At 42.7% G+C, this 23372-nt stretch overlaps 1 protein-coding gene across 1 annotated transcript in view; it reads right to left on the bottom strand.

Moving 5' to 3' along the window:
* LOC114667294 (A disintegrin and metalloproteinase with thrombospondin motifs 7) overlaps nucleotides 1-23372 on the bottom strand; it is a 92102-nt gene that overhangs the window by 64180 nt on the left and 4550 nt on the right. Inside the window, exons 2-9 of the mRNA XM_028822548.2 lie at nucleotides 18730-19097; nucleotides 16586-16748; nucleotides 16122-16318; nucleotides 15468-15551; nucleotides 13436-13560; nucleotides 12658-12807; nucleotides 5116-5259; nucleotides 3974-4118 (exon numbers count right to left, since the gene is read on the bottom strand). Of these exons, the coding sequence (XP_028678381.1) occupies nucleotides 3974-4118; nucleotides 5116-5259; nucleotides 12658-12807; nucleotides 13436-13560; nucleotides 15468-15551; nucleotides 16122-16318; nucleotides 16586-16748; nucleotides 18730-19097 (1376 nt within the window). The remainder of the gene's footprint in view (nucleotides 1-3973; nucleotides 4119-5115; nucleotides 5260-12657; nucleotides 12808-13435; nucleotides 13561-15467; nucleotides 15552-16121; nucleotides 16319-16585; nucleotides 16749-18729; nucleotides 19098-23372) is intronic.

A 23372-nucleotide genomic window follows, 5' to 3' on the forward strand; every position in this document is an offset into this window, starting at 1 on the left:
TTGATTGGGCGGCGTTTCATGATACAGATGGACAATGACCCAAAACATACAGCCAAAGCAACCCAGGAGTTTATTAAAGCAAAGAAGTGGAAAATTCTTGAATGGCCAAGTCAGTCACCTGATCTTAACCCAACTGAGCAGGCATTTCACTTGTTGAAGACTAAACTTCAGACAGAAAGGCCCACAAACAAACAGCAACTGAAAGCCGCTGCAGTAAAGGCCTGGCAGAGCATTAAAAAGGAGGAAACCCAGCATCTGGTGATGTTCAGGAGTTCAAGACTTCAGGCTGACATTGCCAGCAAAGGGTTTTCAACCAAGTATTAGAAATGAACATTTTATTTCCAGTTATTTAATTTGTCCAATTACTTTTGAGCCCCTGAAATGAAGGGATTGTGTTCAAAAAATGCTTTAGTTGCCTCACATTTTTATGTAAATGTAATTGACTTGCTCGCCTCTCCTGGTGTACTGAACGTATTAGTTATATGATTTTCCTGTCAAATCATGACAGAATTTTTATAAAACAAAACATTTCTTCCTCACACAAAAAAGTATTCCAATCATAGTGAAGCTCTGTGGAGCACAAAGGCAATCCAAGTTGAACAAATTCTTAATACAGATATTCAAAGGATAGTGAAAAAACAGAGTGAAGGTCAAAAATCCAAAGCTCGACAGCAGCAAGCCAGCAGCTGATCTGACAGCATCTCCTTAGTGTGTGTTCATCCACCCCCCCCCCCCCCCCCTTCAGAATACGAGCGGTAGAGACGTGAAGTGGTTGGCATGTAGCGCACCCCCAGGGGAGTGGGGGTGTGTCTGTGGGCAAGCGAAATGAGCAGGGTACAAAGCCCCCTAGTATTCAAAAAAAGTAAGATCAACATAAACCAAAGAATCTAAAATGAACAAATGAGACGTAAAACACAAAACTGAACCCCAGCCTGGGGAGGAACCCTGGCTAAGACATGATAACAATGCTGCACACTAAGCCTCAGCCCCATTGGCTCTTCAGCTCCCCTTCAACAGTCACAGTTACCTGCCAATGAGAGGCCTGTGAATATTAATGTCTAGGCAAAGTGTAAAAGGAGAGAAGCCACAATATTACAAGATGGGTTTATATTAGTGCAACTGACAGCTGAAAGACAAGAGACATGTTCAGAACGAACAAATAGGTCTGCAAGCCTAAAGAGTGAAAAAGAAAAGAATGAAACAAGTGAGCCTTTTAGCCAGAAATATGGGCAAAAGCTCAAATGCATAAGCAGTGCCAAAAAGAGTTGGAAAAAATTACATAAAAAAACATAAGAGATCAAAAGTACTCAAAAGCATGTAAGTCGCAAACTTGAAAGACTCAATGAGTGAGCAGTCAGGAATGATCATCAGCAAGTTTAAACACACCAGAAAATGAGTGAAAACATCTGCAGGTAACTATGGAGTAATGGTAGTTGCCAAGCAACTTCAAATGGAAGGAAAGACTACTGTACTACTAAGACTGAACTAGGAAGGCCCAATGGCAGAAGTAAAGAAATGGGGGATGAAAAAGAAAAGAAAATCCAAAGCATAAAGCAGAAATCTTAGTCAAGAAAACACACAAAGTTCTTTGTACCCAAAATTATTTTTTACTAGCTGTATTTCACTTGTGTTATGATTAGGACAAGGATGTGAGGCCTTCAAATAAGCCACCCGAGCAGGTCTGTCCAAAATAGCTTCACCTCAAACCTGGCAGCCGCCAACACTACCACCTGCAGGCTGCAGCCTAACCAGGCCCCAAAAACAGGGAAACTGACTTTTAAAGTTCAAAATGCCATTAAAGTCCCCAGATAACTTAAATGGCTCTAAAATGGAATGAAACAGTTAAAATCCTGTTGGCTTGAAAAGGCAATATGAACCAAAAAATCTTTATGAATAAGAACATTTATTCAAAAACAGAAAAGAATATAGAAAAATGCTCCAGAGATCGAAAAAAGGAGTTTCCTAAAGGGCAATCCACAGAGAAAAAGTCGTGAAACACAATTCGTAATCAGTATCCAGAAACCAGAGAAGAAAATATGTATGTCTGTGGGGGTGTGGACGTAAACCAGAAGAACCAGAAGGAAAACCCACACAGACATCAGGAGAACACGCAAAGTGCACATGCAGGATCCATGAGGCAGAAGCACTGACCACTGCACTACCAGGCTCTTCCTACATAATGTATATATATATATATATATATATATATATATATATATATATATAAATCTATATGTATATATATCTACTCTATACATATAAAACCCTAAGCCTAAAAGTGCAACGATTTTGTGCAATGATTTTATGTGACGTTTTAATGTCACGCTTTTTGTCACGCTTTAAATCGGGCTTATTTAAAACCTACATATATATGTTTGGTATCATTCTTTTCAGAATTTATCGAACTTTAATGTGATGTTAGATTTTCAGATTCTTATTCCATTTTTAAATTATAAACTAAAAAATATCAAGAACTCACATCCCGCGAGACGAGACTTTGTGCCAAGAGATTTAACCAGGCCTGGGGCCAGAAATAAAAGACAAAGAGTAGGACAGCTGCTGTACAGGCTTTTAAATGTTCGAAGTGCCATGCAAGATGCAGATCACACGGCACGGCAGCAGCAGCAAGCCAGCAACTGATCGAGAAAAGTTGAGGTAAAAAAAAAACAACTGTTATTTGTTTCCCATTGTATCACCGTTTAAGAGGGGGTTTCAGAGGAGCGACCGCATCTCCTTGGGGATATATATATTTCCTTTACTAACAGAGCAGTGCAGCTTTTAGCTTTGCCACCTCTCAGCTCCAGTGTCCTAGGTTCAAATTCTGCCCCAATCCCTGTTTATGTGGACTTTTCATGTTCCCCTCACATTTGTATGGTAGTTAGGATTCCATCTCTCTTTCAAAGGCATGAAGATTAAATTAATATCTATAAATGATCACATTTTGAGTGAGTATGCCTTTCAATGGACGAGCAGATTGGTTGCTGACCTTTGCCTTCACAGCCCTGCATCGGAATCAGAGGATTTAGAAAATGAGGGCCTGAAAGTCTATCATAAGATCATTTACATGGATTTAGTACTGGCAATGTAATTCTTTAGTAATACCACATATCATGTCATGTTGATAAATCATCACTAAATTTGAATCTTAGCAGATGAAGATTTTCACCATTCCAGGGATGGTTCCTGCCTTATACCAGCTGCTCTCTTCCTAAAATTACAGATAGACACAGATCAAAACTGAACGTGAAGCTACTAACAAGATCTGCAGAATTTGACCCATTACAAATCTGTATCCTTGTCCAGATAAAACTCCTTAAGGAAGTGGCTCTCATGATCTGTGAGCTGAACCCAGACCAGGAGCAGCCCCATCCAACCATCCATTGCATCCACAAGTCAATCAACAATGAAACCAAATAGACCAAGGTGCAAAGCAATAGAGACTGTTATCTGGCATTATAGGTGACCCTGAGTTCATCTCACAGGACCAGCTTTCCATGTTCACAGATACAAAGCGAAGGCTGATCTTGACGGAGTCAGAGTGACCCCATCTTGGCTGCAGAGGTACAGTCAAACAGAGGAAGTGGAGTGACTAGGTGTCCATCTCAATCAAGGACAAGTGGCAATTGGGCAACTCCCACCACTCGCCAGCTTAAAAGGATACCAGGGGTGGGCTTCTCTAACAGCTCACTATGTGTCTTAATTTCACTGTCATTATGTGCTTATGATGTGCCTTCTTGTAATGATTTTGCTATAAAAACTCATTTGCATTTTCATTACTACTATAATTACTTTGGCAATTGTACAGTAATTGCTTCTAGCCATGCCAAATATACGCTCATGTGAATTTAGCACAAAAGAAAAGATAACAGGGAAGAGAAGTAGTAGAAGAAAAGGCTATACAGTACTCTGTGTGGCACATTTGCAGTGATCACAGTTTTGTGATAGCTATCTATGAAGTGGTAAGTGGGCTTACGTCCATGTCGTCACAGAAGATGGAGTCAGAGCCGTACTGAAGCCGACACTGGTGAGAGGCATCGTAGATCACTCCAGGGGGCACAAATTCCAACTCGATGGTGTCTTGAGCTGGAGGCTCATCCAGGCACAGACCCCAGCCACGGCTGTAGACAACAAGAGGGTTGTTATAGGTGGAGCACACAACTCCTGCAACAGAATGGTAGCCGTCACAAGGGGAGATGTGGCACAGGCTGCTCTTTGGGGCAAACAAGAAGCGGATACCCAGTGAGCCTGCCCGTCAGATGCTGCATATGACTGGTGGAGGCAACACATTTTAAGGCTTGCAGTTTCACAATTTGAAAAGAAATGGAGAGACAGAGAAAAATACTCACTTATGGGAGCAAGAGATGTATGTACTGCAGCCTGCATGCCATGTCTTGGCACACACTTGAAAGACAGAGTACATGCTAAGAACTGTGTGCCAGGAAGCTAAGTGCTAATTAAAAAATGACTACAGCCACCATGGAACTGTCACCTTTCAGGCTCCCTGTGAAAGTCTCTCGCTGCGCCAGGGAAAGTGAAACAGCTCAGTAGAAAAAGCACTTGCTGCTGCCAGCACACATTTGGCACAGAGAGAGCTGCTTCTTCAGAAGCTGAGGGAGGCATCCATCTTCTTGAAAGGGATATTGCAGTTAATAAGAAGATCGAGCAGGGTGACAGATCTAAAGCAGGGAGCACATCATTCATTTACAATGCCAGTTAGAGGAAGAGCAAATTAACACAGAAGCTTCAGGCAGGGCCTTGCACAGCAGGGCTGAGAACACCACACAGCATGCCTCAAGCCAGAAGGTGACAGCGTCTCTTAAATGGTTTCCGACCCGAGAGATCATGGGGGCTCTTGAATGGCTTACTAGGTTTCCTGGAGACAGGATGATGAATTACTGTACTCAGCTGTAATACCAGTTGGCAATACACAATAGGATGCAACCCCAGTACTAAAACAACAGATTGGACACATTTAATTTATATTCCTGTAGGTCCCTAATGGCCTTTGAGACCACAAGCTCCTAACTCCCACCTCCAGCTCCCAACCCTCAGCTACTAAAGCCCAGAATTGTCTTTTCTGTAAACATGAACTTTAGAAAGAGCTTTTGTACTCACTCAAAGAAGCGGGTTATGTATTCTCGACTGCAGCGGGACCAGATGGGAGGTGCGGCACCATACAGGAGCTGTGGAGACATGATGAAAGGTCTTTTCCCAATCGGCTCACAGTCATTGTTGGTTCCATCATGCTGAATCCCAAAGCTGCGACACAGTAAGAGGCAGAGGTCCCACAAAAAGGGAAAATGAGTGGGCCCTACAATAACGTGACTAGGCACAAGATCTCAGTTCTGCTCTCAGTGCATGTGGATATCTGACAGGTACTTAAACTTTAAGATGACCTGAAAATCTGAGCAAAGCTAACCTTGCAATGTTAGCTGGAAAGTCTAAGTGATGCTAATACTGTAGGGTCAACTAACATTCAGAGCAAAGCAGCTAGCCTGAATATGAGAGGTCAACTGTAATTTAGGCTGAAAAATCTAAGAGAGGCCAACTGGCTATCACTTCATGCTGTCCTGTATATAGGATCTGAGCTGACACTTAAAAGGCCAAGAGGATGGAGTAGGGCTAACACTGCTGATCGAGCTGAACACTTCAGATGAGATCTGCTTACAAACTGATGTACATATTAAAGTGAGGCAAAGCCTGTAGGTTTGACTGAACATCATGATTTGGGATTTGTCTACAGAATGACATAAATATGACAGTCAAGCTAACCCTGAAGGTTCAACTGAAGATGCTGTTGGTAAGGGGCAATGCCAACATGGTAGTGTAGATGTTGAAGTCAGCTTTTGGTAAGGTAAACTGTCTATGAGCATGTCAGTATCAAGAATGAAGCCTGGTGTTCTGAACATTGATGTGAGGATAATATTTGAGAGTGGCATGATTATCACAGTAAGAGTAACCCCAAATTAAGCAATGTTAATTAGAATGAAGTTACTATGGCATGATCACCTTCATATCCGAAAGTAGTGATCCCTGCAGTTCTATCAAATTATAGTTATGGCTTTTAATACATCAATGGGACTGATACAGTAGAGTTACCTGAATTTCGGAGAAGAACAAACCATTCAGCTTATTCTACATATTCAGGGTAACCTGAAAATCAAAGTGCATCTGTTACTAAAAGGTCCATGGGATTATTGATATGTGGCTAGCTCTGCAAAATGAGATAAGGACTAGAAAAAGGCTTAACCTCGTGAGATTGTGTAGTGGTTATGAGGCACAGAGAAGGTGGGGGCTGATACAGACAGAGATCATCTGACAGCACCAGGAAGGAGACAGGCTCATCCGTGGCTGACTCATAGAAATCTCATTTAGCTCACACTGCAAAATGCTAACATCTTAGCCAGAGATTGTGGGCTCATGACTGGCCACCGACAACTCACCACAGAACCAATCTTCGAACTGAGAGAATTGGCGATAAGGATGTGATATGCACTGTGGACACAGGTGGAGTGTTGTGGTGATACTTCATAGAGAAAGTGGCGGCTGACACAGAGAGAGATCACCAAGAAGAACATCACTCATAGCCTCTGTGCCACGGCTGATGGGTAGTGCTCTCCATTTAGCTCACACCACAAAGTGTTATCCTCTGAGCCAGAGATTATGGGTTTGCAAATGGCCACCGACAGTACACCACAGCACCAATCTTTGAACTGAGAGATCAGGATATGGTTTGCACTGTGGACAGGTGGAGTATTGTGGCAACACTACACAAAGAAGGTGGTGGCTGACACAGAGAAACATCATCTGACATCACCAGGAAGGAGACAGGCTCGTCCGTGACTGACTGATGGAGATTTCATTTAGCTCACGCTGCAAAATGCTCACATCTTAGCCAGAGATTGTGGGCTCACGACTGGCCACCGACAATTCACTACAGAACCAATCTTTGAACTAAGAGAATTGGCGATGAGGATGTGATTTGCACTGTGGACACAGGTGGAGTGTTGTGGCGACACTCTACTGAGAAGGTGGTAGCTGACACAGAAGACCACCACTCATGGCCTCTGTGCCATAGCTGATGGGTAGTGCTCTCCATTTAGCTCTTGCCACAAAGTGCTATCCACAACACCAATCTTTGAACAGAGAGATCAGGATGTGGTTTACACAGTGGACAGGTGGAGTGTTGTGGCAACACTACACAGATAAGGTGGTGGCTGACACAGAGATAGATCAACTGACATCACCTGGAAAAGTACCACTCCCAGTGTACAGAGACGGGGCTCTGTGCCACGGCTGACGGGTAGTGCTCTCAATTTAGCTCACGCTGCAAAGTGCTGGCCTCTGAACCAGAGATTGTGGGTTCACAACTGTCCACTGACAGTTCACCACAGCACCAGTCTTCGAAATGAGAGAATTGGCGATGAGGATGTGATTTACAGGTGGAGTGGAGTGTAGTGGTGATGCTGCACAAGGAAGGTGGGAGGTGACACAGAGAGAGATCATCTGACAATCACCATGAAGAAGGCTGGCTCATCTGTGGCTGGCTGATGGAGATCTCATTTAGCTCACACCGCAAAATGTTTACGTGGTGGATTGGACTTAGCGCTGCGCTGCAGGGTGAACTGAATATCTGACTGGAACTAATGCTACAGAGTGCTGAATGCTGCCAAAACCACAAGCCTACTCAATTACATGTGTGAGTGAGCAACTGTGCAGTGTCACACTGGACTTTAGATCCGCTTGCCTGTAACTTGCCTTTAGCAATCCAGGTTTGGTGTTTCCTTCCAAACTGCTGTCTACTTTGAAAGAGTGCTGATCCTCTTCATTAAGCACAATCTTTATAGGCTCCAAAAAAGAATCTCAACAAACTTGTGACACACTTTCAGATCTAAACAGACATTGAATTTAGAAATAATTGTTGAGTGAACTTTTAATAAGGTCTGCACTTGTCATGGTCTTAGTTTTTGTTTTCCAAATCATTAGAAACAAAGCTACATCCTAAAACAAATGAACATCTTGCTGTATACCTAAGTTAAGCTTATGCAGAGTGCAGCTTTGACGTGTTATTTTCTCTTTCCTGTACACCCATTGCTATTAATGTCAAAATGGCTTGTCTCTAACCTTTTGACCTCCTTGTAATCCATTTAAATGCTTTTACACTTCATGAGTTACAACCCAGATAGAGTTACAAAAAGGTTACCTGTTTTCCAATGTTAGTAAGTGCAAAACAGGGCCTGTCACTCTCAAGTGGCTGAAGAGGTGCAATGATAACACTGCAAGATAATATGAATGTTCCAGAGGGGGCATTCTCTGAATTTCTGCACTAATTACTCATAACAAATGTGGTCTGATCTTTGACTAAGTCACAATCTGCTAAATAATAAAACGGTATGGTCGGTGTTTGTGTGTCTAGTCCCTCAGAGTAATCTGATTGGTCAGTTTAGCTTTGGTGCGATTGGCCAGTTTGACTTTGATGATGCAAATGAAAGAGGAAGTGCAAGTGTGAGACACCCGAGGAGGAGCAAACTTGTAGTAGCAACACTGAGTGGATTAAAGCAGACTGGAGGAAAGCAAGATGACAGAATTTGAGAAGCAGGCTTTTACAGGAGTGTGCCTGACAGAGGAAACGCAAGAGAGATTCAGACCAAGGAACGACACTGAAGGTACACGTAGGGCAAGAGATACTAAATATTTTTAAAAATGGATTCTATTACCGGGTAACGTGGCTAGCAACAGATAAATACAATCTACTGAAACTAGTAACACATAAACAACTGCATTTCGTCTTAGTGGTGTTGCTAGGATGTCATCCTGGGATGGGCATTTGGATGTGTTTATGGGTTTGTATGATCATTGTTATCACTTGTACAGAGCGAGGGAGGCAACAAAATGCCAAAATAATATTGTTTCTGATTTTTCAAAGGATGAGCACTGCTCATACCCGCCTAACTGTAGACACACACCCTGCTTCTTGGCAAAACTGAACACACGGCTTAAACATTCACATTCCAGGCTGCAAAAAGTATGCAAAGCCTTGTCTTTAGAACCTTGCAGAACCTCCCGCAGCAGCAATAACTTCATTATTTCCTGCAGCTGCTAATAAGACTAACACGATTTGAAGAATTTTAGGCCATTCCTTCTTACAAAGCTGGTTAATTCTGTTGATATTTCTGGGATTCCTTGCTTGGACAGCTCTATTTAGGTTATGAAAACAGCATCTTAAATGGGCTGAGGACATGAAGTACATTCAGTTTAAGCCATTCTTGCTTTGTGTTATGGGCCATTGTCATGTTGTATCACCCAGGTTCTCTCTTGATTTTCTCCTGTAAAATTTCTTGATATATTTTTGAATTCATTGTTTTCTCCATGAATGCAAGCTGTCCAGGCTTCAAGTAAGTCAAGGAGCTCCAAACTATGATGCTCCCTACACCAGTGGTTCTCAATCTGTGGGGCAGGCCCCCTTAGGGGGGGCGCGAAGTAACAAAAAGGGGGGCACGAAGATGTGAAAAAAAGAAAACAAGAATCAAAAATACATCTATTGAAACCAAAACAAATTAACTTAAACTATATTCTGATACTAGAAAAATAAATATAGAGTTAGATAAATGTTGATAAAAGTTAAGTAGGTATAATAAAATATGCATCTATGATATATCATTAATTAAAAAAGAACAAATTGGTGTTAGTGGGCTCCTTTCAAAAAAACTGTTATGAAAACTCGGATCGCAAATACTTAAAGGTTGAGAAACGCTGCCCTACACCATACTTCATGGTTGGGATGGGATGGGATTATGTTTTGATTCTGGTGTGGAGTGTTTAATTCTGCCAAACAGTTCAGGTTTTGTCTCATCTGCACACAGGACATTGGCCCAGGTGTGTTTTTTTTATTTTTTACAAACTCGAGAGATACTGCATTGGTTTTTTTTTTCAAAGAACAGTAGTGTTCATCCATAAACACCATTATCGTTCAACGTTTTTCTTATGGTAGACACGTTGATTGAGACTTTGACTAGTCCAAGGGATTTTTGATGGTCCTTTGCTGCTACCCTGGGGATTTTTTCCACTTCCTTCACTATTGCATGTTGTGCTCTGGATGTGATCTTTGTAGAATGCACCCTCTGATAAACAGTAGCAACCGTACTGAATTTTCCCCATTTATATAAAGCATGTCTTGCTGTGGACTGATGAATATCAAGACCTTTAGAAGTGCTTTTCAGATGTATGCATCTGTACAGTTCTTCTTCAAATGTCCTCAGATATTTCATGGTTTGCATGAATGGATGTTTCTTGAGGAAAGGAGACTCAGTCAGCAACCAGCTGAGTAGAGTAGAGTAGAGTAGAGTAGAGTGATAGATAGATAGATAGATAGATAGATAGATAGATAGATAGATAGATAGATAGATAGATAGATAGATAGATAGATAGATAGATAGATAGATAGATAGATAGATAGATAGATAGATAGATAGATAGATAGATAGATAGATAGATAGATAGATAGATAGATACTTTATTAATCCCAAGGGGAAATTCACAGTATCTTTTAATATGGACACCTTCAGTCTTATCCCAACTCTAGTTAGCTTTGGAAGACATCATTAGGTTTGAGATGTCCAGACTTTTAAAAACCTGAATTATATAAAGGGATGTGTTCTGTATTGACGAGAAGTGTAATTGTTTATGTGTTACTACTTTGAGTAAAAAGTGTTTGCCTAATATTGTAACATAGTTGAAGATCAGACCACACTGTTATTAGTAATTAATGTAGAAATTCAGGGAAGCCTGAGGGCCACGCACTATCCGTCTCTATATACAGTATATGTTTTATATACTTTCAGATACATAAGCATGGCGAATGCCTTACGGGGTCTTGTTTGGGTGAACACAGAGGTAAAGGTAAAAGCAATGCAAGGCCAATAACCTGCCACTAATGTCTGCTGTGAGAGTGGAGGAGGACACCTCTGAAGATGTGTGACATCACTTCCAGCCCACCTCTAAAGACCCGCCACTTCAGGATTCTTACTATTAAAGAAGCATGTTCAGTTTGAACCAGCTGCTGAAAAGAGCAGAACTCTCTGAAGCAGAACAGAGTACTCCACTTTATAACGCAGCTATTAAGCCAATCACCTTACTTTATCTTTCCATTTAACATTGCTTATGGCCATTAAACAGGGTTTTCCCAGCTGGGACCACAACCCTTTGTAAGAGTTACATGTCTTTTTATTCACCATATATTGTGTATATTTATATACAGTTTACTGCATACCTTTGTACCATTCATATTTTAACCTAAAGTCCAAAAAAATTGATGCTGCAAGTATATCTACATATTGAAGATGGGCCAGGGATGCAAAATTTTTTTAAGCTTCTATCCTTCCACTATTGCCTGATTTTGACTGTTGTTCAGGTTAGATTGGAGACAAGGATGGCGGGATGACAGCAAAATGGAGTGCTGCTAATCCTAACGGGTACCCCATATATTTGAGGGAGACTCACTATGAAGATAGGCCCTGAATAATGTGTTGGATTCGACCTGCAGAGTGACATGAATATCAGAGTAGAACTGGCCAGTACATCTGGTTAATGCTAAAGGTATATAATGCTGAATGGTGTTAATCTCCCTGCCATGACATCCTAAAATTGTGCTGAAATGCCCCCCAATGATCTGTCTGAATATCAGAGTAGGGTAACACGAGGTTGACTTAATGTTGAAGAAGACTACAAGGATGGCCTAGCTATCACTGATCTCCTCAAACTGTCTAGATGAAGCACCAGGGTGGTCCTAACACTACACTGAAAAGTGTGAGCAGGTCTGAGTATCTAAGTGAGAGCTTCATTAGCAAAAAGACATCCTTAACATTTGCACGGGGCTGACTAAAGTTGCACTTCTATTTAATTAATTGGGGTTGAAACAGGAAATAGCTTCATTTTCAGTAGGCAAAGATCAAAGTGTTTTTGTTAATTCAGTTGTGGGAGCTATTTGATATTTTTTAAGTGCAGAGAACCCCATGTTTTTAGAACTTTGCTGGGTTCACTTACCAAGTCGGCTATGACATCACTGAGACTCTTGGCCAAAATATGGAATGTGCAGTAGAACAAATAGAGTCGTGTTAACCCACGGGGCACAGACATTGCTGAGTGAGAGCAGAATGAATAGCTGCTCAGTATCCGCTCTATTACAGATAACAGGGGCCACCGCTGTACTACAGAAAATACAAGGCTATGTTTCTGCTTCATGAAGGCCTGCTGCATGTAAGCACCTTAGCTAAGTCCCTACTGGATGTGCAGGGGTCCCTCTGACACCTTGTGAGTGATTCCTGAGTCTTGTCCCCTGACTCCCACGTCGGGGTGAATCACAGAGATGATTTCAAATTATTATCTGTTTTTCCATGGTGCTCTGCAGGCCATTCATCGTCCCAGCAGGCCCAGCGATGGTTGGTCCATTTAACTGTGGGCCCAGCAGAATGCACCCTGAGAACAAGAGATTAGATACCTCCTTGTTCTATGGAAACATCCTACGGTTACCATGTGTACAAGTGTAGCATTCACTGACAGAACCACTGCTCATGGCTGCCTAAAAGTAAAGTCACCCTGCGCTAGTGGTCAATCATACACTCAGGACAAAGGTGTTGGGTAGCAAGAAAGGCCACATACCTGTGTCCAAGTTCATGTGCTATAGTGAAAGCAACAGGCAAGCCAGTGTCCTCATTGATGTTACAGCTGCGGTGAGGCTGGCACATGCCAGCAACATGAGAGAGGCCCAGGGTCTCACAGGGTCTGTTCATTGCAGCACAAATGTCCTTCCTGCCAACATGAAAGAGTAAGTTAGAAGAAGCATTTGACAGGCCACCTCAAGCCGCCCGGCAGCTTCTGAGTGATGGGCTCATCCCACACAACCCCACAACAAATCACTGTACTTGGGCAGTAAATGATAGGGCTGGGGTGGACTACATAATTATGGAACGTCTTCAACAAATAGCAGACATGATACAAGGAGGTCAGAAAGGGTCAGCTTGGGGGTTAGACCTCTGCAGGCAAGGGTCATGAGTCAAGGGCAGCAGGTCAGTAATCAATGCAGTAAGGAAAGTCTCTTGAGGACCACTGACCCTCTGTGATGCTGAGCAGCTTTGACTGACCAGTCAGCCCAGCAGAGGGTCTATAGACACTTTACAAATTGCACTGGACTTCCATATCTCTGCCTTGTCTATAAGTAAAGTATTTGAGAGATGAACTATATCTCTGGTTTCAGTCTAAGATTCCCTGCTGAGTGTGACTTACAGAGCTAATCTTGACTAGTCACTAACAAATGTATAAAGCATTCTACACATCAAGTGCACCTCATTTAGCCTTTTCTCACACAAACTACTTCTTAGAAACACCCCCTGTCACCTCCCCAGGGCCTCCCCACCAAATAAAGAATACCAGACAGGACCTGGTTAGCAGTATAGCCACATCATGGTGGATAGGATGTATGTCTCCTTTCATGTTAATGTCTTTCTGCCACTTGCAGAAGCTGGAAAGGGTGTTGTCTGCATGGTGTGTAATTTTGAGGTCATCCTGTGAAAAAAGGTAAATCACAAAAACAGATAATAAAATATGGTCATTACGCAGATAAAGATAAACATCTTTCATTAGGTCAGTGACATCTTCCAAACTCTTGCAGAATGCATGGTTGCTGTTCATTCACTGTTGATGTCACTGCACTGATGATGTTACTCATAAACAAAGCCAATAAAAATGCTCCACGAAACTGGCAGACATAACATGAACCCTGAATGTTGGTAATAATATGGTGCTTTAGTTTCTAGTGAAGATCTATACATGGGACTGAGATCAGCTGGAGGTTTCTCATTATAAACTTCTCTGGTCACCTAGAAGTTTCCATTACAAAACTACTCTAATTTCTAGCTGTGATCCATTAAAAACATTTGAACAACCTATCTCCAGCCCTTGGCCTGGTACTCTGTAAACCCATATAGAGACAAAACCATGGCTCTCTGGACACAAGGATACAGTCCTCTGCATGCACTGGTCATCTGGAAGCAGTTCACTTCCTTAAGATCTAATAACCTAAACACAATCCATTAGCTGTCACCCTGAAAGCCCAAAGTAAGTCTGTTAAGTGGCACTCTGCTTAATCTAAGCAGTTCTCTACATGCTGCTCTGGTCACTGGGATGCCTTCTGCTATAAGATGCCTGGGCCATCTTATAGCAGTCCATAACTCTGTGATTTGACAAATGAAATGCAGCCTGCTACTTGGCACTTTGACAAAATGGTTGAAATCCTGAAGTCCTGATCACTAAGGGTCACTAAGATACCATCTCCTATATATTGCTCTGGTCCTACAAGCTGCTCCTGTTCCTCTGGAAGCAGTACATTTTAGTCATTATTGTCTATTATAGTCGTATTGGCGAGAACTTAATGTCTTTGGTGATGGCATTTACCTGCCAGACCAGGTGTTAGCACGGTGTGCTAATGCCTTCTCTTTGTCTCTATCTATAGAATGGAAGATTGACAGCCACTCCATCGCTGATGTCACTTCCGTTGTCTGTCTATCTGGACCCACCCCTTCCTGCCTCATGAAATCTTAACCTGCAAACCAGCTATTTTCTTCCCAGTTTGAGATTAAACTCTAGTATGGAAAGACAACTCTGCAATTATTCCATGTTTTTTGTGAATTATTTCATCCAGTCATCCACTCTTTATCCTTGTTTATCACATATTATACACTACAAGGATTCAACCAAAGATTTGGTATTGGCTCCATTTCCTCCAGGATAAGATGGGTGAAGTCATTTTGGGTACCAGTGCTTTGTGCGATGTGGTCACCAGGGAGCAGTCCATTACGTGAAGATTTAATAACCAAGATGCATCACACTATCCTGCAGCCTGATATTAACTGAATGAATTCTAAGCAATGACACTCTTATTAATTACAAGAGGTATACGACGTATTACTCTTCTCCCTAAATTAAGTCTGATGTATGCTGTTCAAGTCTTTAAGATGCAATCAAATTTTAAGTGGCTCTGGTGCTGGAGAAGCAGCCCATTGCAAGTTACCCTACAACCTAAAAGTAATTCATATTTTGGCCCTTTGATAAATTGTGCAAATTTCAGTCCATAACACTCAGTTCGTAAGGATGTAGTCCACTATATGCTGCTCTGGTCACTACAATAGACTCTAATACTTGGCTACTCCATTCAGTGGGACCTGCTTCAGTATAAGCCATCTATTGCAAGGAATTCTAATAACCTGCAAGCACCCCATCATTTGGTACACTGATCACCTTTCTAAAGTCCAGTCTAAAGCACTATGGTCAAAGGGATGACAAGCTTCTCTGGTTACCAGCAGACAGGCCATTACACAGCTCTCTCATCACTTGGCACAAATCAGACACCACCCTCCCAGCTGAAACAGGCCGAAAAGGTCTGTCCCTTGACCTTGGTCATTTTGGTTCCTTACCTCATCCTCTTCAAGGGTGACCAGTCGAACAACAACAATGTTGATGGAGTTTCCAATACTGGCGTCGTGGAATAAGCTGGCCACCTACAAGAACAATGACAATTAAAAGCCATCGGTCACTCAGTTTGCTTCTGCTGGCTCGTGCTTGTATCGCTTAATCTAACCATTATTTTCCCCATGTGGTTTTCTGTTGTTTACACTAAAGTAAAAACTATAAACACCAGCAGAAAACAAAGCAACTGGCCAAGTAGCAGCCTGGGCAGTATCCATGAAATAAGTGACTCTATTATGAAGAGGAATGGCTCTGTTGATAAAATACAAAAGTGGGAGCATAAGTAGTTTGGAGACCACCAAGATGGCACAACAGGAGAGAGTATGGGGTCAGAGAGAGTCTGGATACCATTCAGGAACCATCATATGAGGACTCAGCAAAGAATATTGAGATTCCACCAAACAGAGCAAGACAAGGGGCAAAGAGAGACTGGGAGGTCACGGATGCTAATTTAGTAAGCTGGCACATTTGAGTCCTGGCTAGTAGAAATGATCTAAAAGGGACAAGGTGTTCCTGCCCTTGAGCCCATAGGATTTCCCTCAGTGATCTGGCTGTTACTAATGCCCAAACACTACAGACTTGTGTTGGCAGAAGCTACTCACCATGTTCATGACAGTCAGCACATAGTTCTCCACGTTCTCACTGCCATGGTACTCCACCATCTTGCGGTCAGCCACCACTAGGGACTCTACCCACTTTTCTTTGCTGATTGAACGCTGACGGATTCTCCGTGGCCGCTGATGCCTCTGTTGCCATTTCTCTCGCTTCCTCTCCTCCTGCGCATGGCTTCTATGTGACTCTAAAAGGAACATCGACAGAAAATCGAACAGGGCTGAAAAGACTGGTGCTAAAGGAGAGTTAACTAACAAAAATACAACCAGCAATCTCCTCCTGGCATCATATTCTTGAAAGAACAAGACTAACACAATTAAGTTATAGTCAGTACTGACACGGGCATATCCCACAGGTGGACTACTGCACAGGCCTAGAATATAGTACAATGCCCAGGCCACAGCATACAGCCTCCCAAATGAGGTGAACCACCAACTCTGACAAGCCTCCTCACCTCTTACTCCACATGGTCCCCTCACAGGGGTGGCCTTGGAGTCAGGCCGTTCCGTAACATGACGCCTAAATATCATATGAGGTTTCCTCTCTTCACTGCTGCTTTCAGCTTCTTCCAGTGGTTCAATAAAGAAATCCTCGCCAGATAGCTGGAACACCCCTGTCTGGGAAAGAAGAGGGTCTAACATTACTGAAGCACTTTTATCAACATGGTTAAGTTTCCATGACTGAAGAACACTGTGATGGCACCATTTACTTGGACCTGACATATCCTGCTATTATGCAAATGTGTTCAGTACCACATAAATCTGATGCAGGTGTACCCAGGGAACTCAAACAGGAGATTAGGGGGCTTATTATAACAACCATCAGCACAATTGTAAAGAGCAGTCCGACAGGGGTACTGCACCTTTGTGAAGTACCTGAAAAGAATGTGTCCACAGGGTCTGTAGAGGCCAGCTGCCTTCCAAACTAACCTTGCTCTGAAGGGTTGGGGCAAAAGAGTTGGTAAAGGGGCAGCCCTTTACTCCATGTGGCCAAGGCCTTGGACTATGGTGCATAAAGTTATTGGGGTAAACACCATTGTGTTCAATATGTAAAGAGTTAATGAGCCCTAACATTCTCTAACCTGTTTAATCAAATCTTGGATTGCTGGGATGTGATTGTCTATCCCAGCACTGGACAGAAGGGAGGAACCAATCCTGAATGACACACTAGTCCACTGTAGGGTCTACTCAGGCACACAAAGTCAGCTTTGAATTGTCAATTAACCTAATCTGCACATTTTTGGAAACAGAAGTGACCAGAATAAAGGCATATGGAAAGAAGGAGAACAAGTAAACTCCAAGCAGATAATGACTAAGTGTAGCAGTTGAACTTAGGACACCAAGTTTGTGAGGCAGCAGTACTAGATAATGCACTGCCATGCTATTCATATGGCAAGCGTTGTGATTACTAATCACTTCAGATAAGTGTCATGTATGGTAAATGTCAATTCCTTCATTTTACATGTCTGCCCTAGATAAAACATACCATAAATAGATGGGTGGCCATTATAGTGTAGCTTTTAGCAGGGTGCTGAGTTCATCTTCTCTACCAGAGTGCCCTACAATGAACTGCTTGGGTACTATTTTGTACCCTCTTCCACGGGGATATATGGCAGCTTCCTAGGACTCTAATTGAATAAATGGATTCACAAAAGGCAAGGCCAAATCTGTCTTACTTATACAGAGCTGATATCCCTTAACTTATGAAGCCCATATGGTGCACCCTTTCTTCTCCATACTCCTGACAGCAACACCTATTGCTAGCATTGGGCTCTGCTGTCCTCAGACTCAACCAGGAAACCCCAGAATCCTGCACTCACTGGGCCCTCCAGGCCTTACAGTTGTCTAAGGCAGGGGTGCCCAACTCCAGTCCTGGAGGGCCGCAGTGGCTTCAGGTTTTCATTCTAGCCCTTTTCTTAATTAGTGACCTGTTTTTGCTGCTAATTAACTTCTTTTGAATTAAGTTTAATTGACTTGGTTTTTAAGAAATGTTTCCCTGAATTTCTTCGTCGTTCCTCTGAATTGCTTCATTTCTTTCCTTAAATGGCACCAACGCAGAAGTGATATGTGAAGTGAGTGAGCCAACAGAAGGCCAGCTAAGTCAGGGCCTGAAACTCCAACCAATTTCACTCCAACCAGCTGCTTAATGAGGCGCTGAGTCTTGTCGTTAATTAAACCCATTCTTTAATTCCATGGCTTATTGCCACTCTCATTGTGCAACAGCAGACATTTCCAAAATTAAGGATTTTCTCTTTTCTAAGAGCAGATCAGCATTCCTGAGACCTTCACCTTTCTTTATTTTCAGATATTGTATGATGGTCACAGTTTGCTGGGCCTGTTTTGGCTCATTTTGTGTCTCATTATTGTTTGGCTGCTAATTAAGGAAAAAGAAACAATTAAGGGGTCTGAGTCTCCAAGAGCAAGTCAAAGAAAATTAATTCAAAAGAAGTTAATTAGCAGCAAAAACCGGTCACTCATTAAGAAATGGGTTAGAATGAAAACCTGCGGCCACTGCGGCCCTCCAGGACTGGAGTTGGGCACCCCTGGTCTAAGGGATATCCATCTTATGGAACCACATTTAAACCCACTAGTTACTCACCAGGCCCCCACAGGCACTAATAGCTGCTCTCCCTCTCTGAGATGCCTGGTCCAGAACATCTCCAATGAAGTGGCAGGAGTTGCGGTTGTGTTTCCAGATCTTGGCTCCAGCAAGGCTACCATGCCTTCTCTCAGATATGAAACCTGGTGCCAGCAGGTTATGATTGACAGTCAAGTTAAACAGCAGTTCCTGCCGCCGATGGACAACCTTGTAGTAAATGTGCTCAGAGATATGTGCTGAGGATAAGTCCCGCTTGTGAATTCCACGCACAAGGCTAGGTGACCAAGACTCAGAGATGGTCTGGCCAATTTCATCCACTTGGATGGGGTAGACAACTTCAAACTGGTCGAAATCCTTGGACCACCTATCTGAGATCAGTCCAGAAAAAAATAAAAGAATGTTAACCACACTGCCTTCTGGGAACAAACAAAATCACACACATACACACATCTGATGTGATATTTTCCTGTGCAGTTCCCTTTACACAAGGATGAAGTCTGAAAGTTTCTGGTGCACCAATGTCCCAGCATTCATCTGACAAACCTGAACTCTACTTAGATCTCAAGGGGTACACTGTAACAATCCCATAGCTCAACACTCTCCTGCTGCCACATGGACAAAGAGCAGGCTGGCATGCTAGGCACAAGGGTCTCATAATACTATTAAATACTTTCATGAAGAAAAGCAAGAAGGATATGATAAGATATATGTCAACATTACCAGTGATGTGGTCATCAAATTGCATTCAGGAGTTGGAAACTCAAACATGCCAGAAGAGCAGTCTGGCCTGCTCACTCCTTAAAACTGGGAGCTAGTGGATGTTCTCTGACACTGGCCTCTTCACTACTCCAAACACTCATTGAGCTTTGTACCTCCTCTTTTCTGGACATTTTGCTTTGCTTTGCTGGATATCTTGGCTCAAATCAAGGCTGTCCTGGACCTTTAATGGTCACTCAGGGCTAGGGCTCAAGATGTATACACAGCGGGCAATTACTGTAATCATACATGAATGTGGTATTACTAGCTACATTACCTGAGGAACATACATACTCCACACAGACATTGACAGGGCTATGAATTGAATTTTAACACAACAATAGTCACAACTCCTCCAATCTGATATTTACAGATGCATTTTAGTGAGACGCCTTTGGCCTGTCCTGTACCATCAAGACTAAATTGAAAACCGAGACCTCCAAGCCAGGGCAAAAATTCTTGTATATAATGCCATAGTACTTACAACCCTACTTTACAACTTAGACTCCTGGACAACATACGGCAGGCACCTAAAGTGCCAAATAGATCTTAACAGCTGGGAAGTGTCAACAACTGACAGGGAGGCCTGGAGAAAGCTTGTTTGTGCTTTGGTGCAGGTGCTGCACATTACAATCAAAATCTCCATAGTGCTGCAGAAATTAGCCACAGGCATAGAAAGGAGACAGCTGTTTCCAAAACGACACAACCAATAATCACCATTTCTCCCTGTCCACACTGCAGAAGAGTATGTGGGTTTAGGACTGGCATCTTTACCCACCCTAAGAACCAGGGCCCAGAAGGAGAACAGTCATACTCGATTTCAAGTGACCACCAATGATAAGTCATTGTTGGCCTAGATAAACTACCTGCCCATGACAACTCTGGGCAGCTGGACACTCCTTAAAATTGTTAATTGAACCACAACAGTTTTCATAACATACTGAAGTGGAATGGCACTGTGCCAACAGGAATCTTATTCCTGCTCAAAAATAGATGAAAAGAGCTGAAAACAGATTCCAGCTGACAGGAGAGGATGTTCTCCTGCATGCAGTGAATTTGTGTGTAGGCTTTTGTTTTGTTATTGGTGAAAGTCTGTAGAAAACCCACCACCAGTATCACTAAAGCCCACATATAATGAGTCAGCGTACAATATAAACAGGAAAGGCAATTCAAAAGCACAATATCATGGGAATGTGAAGATCTGCCTCTCCCCCTCATTCATTTGTCAAGGACCCCGTCTTCATTTTAAAAGCACAGTATTATGGGAAAGTGAAGATCCGGCTCTCCTCTTATTCAATGGTCACGAATCCAGTCTTCAGTTCAAATGCACAGTATTATGGGAATGTGCCTTTCTTGTTTATATTGTACACTGCATAAACAGTCAGTCAGTAATTTTCCAACCTGCTATATCCTAACAGAGGGTCAAGGGGGTCTGCTGGAACCAATCCCAGCCAGCACAGGCCGCAAGGCAGGAACAAACCCCGGGCAGGGCGCCAGCCCACCGCAGAGCACACACACACACACAGCAACAACACAATGGAGACAATTTAGGATCGCCAATGCACCTAATCTGAATTTCTTTGGACTGTGGGAGGAAACCGGAGCACTGCATAAGCAATTATTAATAAAACTAGTCATTTAGCCCGTTACAATAATGGGCGCTAGAACAGTAGTGCATAATCATTAGTAGGAACAGTCTATATTAAATGGCAAGGGACTTTGACCTCATTCTTTTTGTTGGTCGTATTTTTCTTTCTTTCAGCCTTTCTTTTGTTGATGTTTACTTTCTGAGCTGACCGTTCTTCGTGGGCTGCCGCCGTGTATTGTGTGTCTTTAATTTTCTGTGACAGTAATACTGTCTGCGGCACGGTGGCGCAGTGGGTAGTGCTGCTGCCTCGCAGTTGGGTGGTCTGGGGACCTGGGTTCGCTTCCCGGGTCCTCCCTGCGTGGAGTTTGCATGTTCTCCCCGTGTCTGCGTGGGTTTCCTCCGGGCGCTCCGGTTTCCTCCCACAGTCCAAAGACATGCAGGTTAAGTGGATTGGCGATTCTAAATTGGCCCTAGTGTGTGCTTGGTGTTTGTGTGTGTCCTGCGGTGGGTTGGCACCCTGCCCAGGATTGTTTTCTGCCTTGTGCCCTGTGTTGGCTGGGATTGGCTCCAGCAGACCCCCGTGACCCTGTGTTCGGATTCAGCGGGTTGGAAAATGGATGGTTGGATGGATAATACTGTCTTGTACGGCTCTATTCAATAAGGGCACGTAGATAATTTAGTTCAAATGGCTCTGGAATATGTGAAGAGCAACAGGTGCAGATCTTTATTTACGTGCGCCTTTATTCGCTGCGCCCAACTGAGGTCGTCCTTTTGAGGCTCGCCTTTTTGTGCGCGCCCTTATTGAAGGATACCGTCTTGTACGTCCGCTGGCTTGTACGTCCGTAATATACGTCCGTACGTCCGTAATATACCTTTAATTTTCTCTGGCGGTAATACAGGCGTGCGCGTCGGTAATATGCCCTTTAATCTCCTCTGACAGTAATACTGGCTTGTATGCGGCTGTAATATGCGTCACTGTATTGTGTACCTTTAATTTCCTCTCGCAGTAATACTGGTTTGTATTTCCGTAAAACGCCTCTAACTTTCTCTGACAGTAATATCACACATAGCACCGTGCCCCGCGCATGCGCACTTCACCAGAAGACACCCACACACGGACACCTGGACGCACATAGGGATTTTATATATATAGATTATAGCAAAAAATGCATATATTTAAACATTCCAAACATATGAAAAGGGAAATGGACATGTGGATTATGCAACACAAGCAACATGAGAATTTCCTTATTTTTTTCTATGGATGTTTTTCACATCATTTGCCGTTGTCCAGTATTGGTTACCATAGGGTCTCATTCAATTAGAATCTTTGTTATGTAATTTCTCGACTAAAAAATGTTAGACTAAATTTTTTTTTTTGACCATCACTACAAACTACATGGGGAAAGTAACATATGAAATTAATATCATTTTTGGGTGAAGTATTCCTTTAATTCAGGTGAGCCACTGAGACTGAAGCCTTTGCTGGAAGCAGTAAGAGTAAGGCAGGAAACATGGATGGATTATCAGACCATTGCAGGGCAAATCCACAAGGACACCTACCCTTACTCTCATACAGGGCCAGTCCAGAGTGGCCTAAGATACACACGTTTGAGATGTGGAAGGAGAACTGGAGAAAATCCCTTTTGAAAATGTCTTCTGTTTCTCAGTATCTATGATGATCTGTAAGTATAGCAAAAAATAACTTTTCTTTTTGTACAATTCTTTCATATCGGTACAGTATGAGGATGCTGTGGCTAGTGCTATTCGCTCATAGTTCCAAGAGAGTGGGTTTTGAATCTTCTCTTCTCCCAATGTCTGTGTACGTTTTTTTCTCATATATGCATATGTTAGAAAAAGGCCCAGTCAGGTCGGTCCATAAGTGGGCTCAGTTTTGGACTGTTGTTCCATCCAGTGTTAGCTCCTTTATTTTGCACTTAATTCTGCTGGGAAAGACACTGAAATCCGTGAACCTGATGTGCAATAAGTGGGTCAGAAAATGAATAAATGGTCTTTGTATAGTAAAGACCAACCCACGAACCTAAGAACATATCGAAATTATGAATACCCACATGTACTCATACCATGACATAACATTCTTGTGTCACAAGGGTCACAAGGAACCTTGTTTGGGGTGAAAGCTCTAATATTAAAATAACAGTTTACTTGTGGAGCACAGGCAGGTTAAATGACTGGTTTATGGCCACAAAGTATTGCACAAAGTTTAAAGGTCTTAGTCACCAGACAGCAGTACTGGTCTGTACAAATGTATGCACTACCTGTGGACTTGTTCACATTG

This window comes from Erpetoichthys calabaricus, chromosome 17 (genome assembly GCF_900747795.2).
Source record: "Erpetoichthys calabaricus chromosome 17, fErpCal1.3, whole genome shotgun sequence".
Taxonomy (NCBI): domain Eukaryota; kingdom Metazoa; phylum Chordata; class Cladistia; order Polypteriformes; family Polypteridae; genus Erpetoichthys; species Erpetoichthys calabaricus.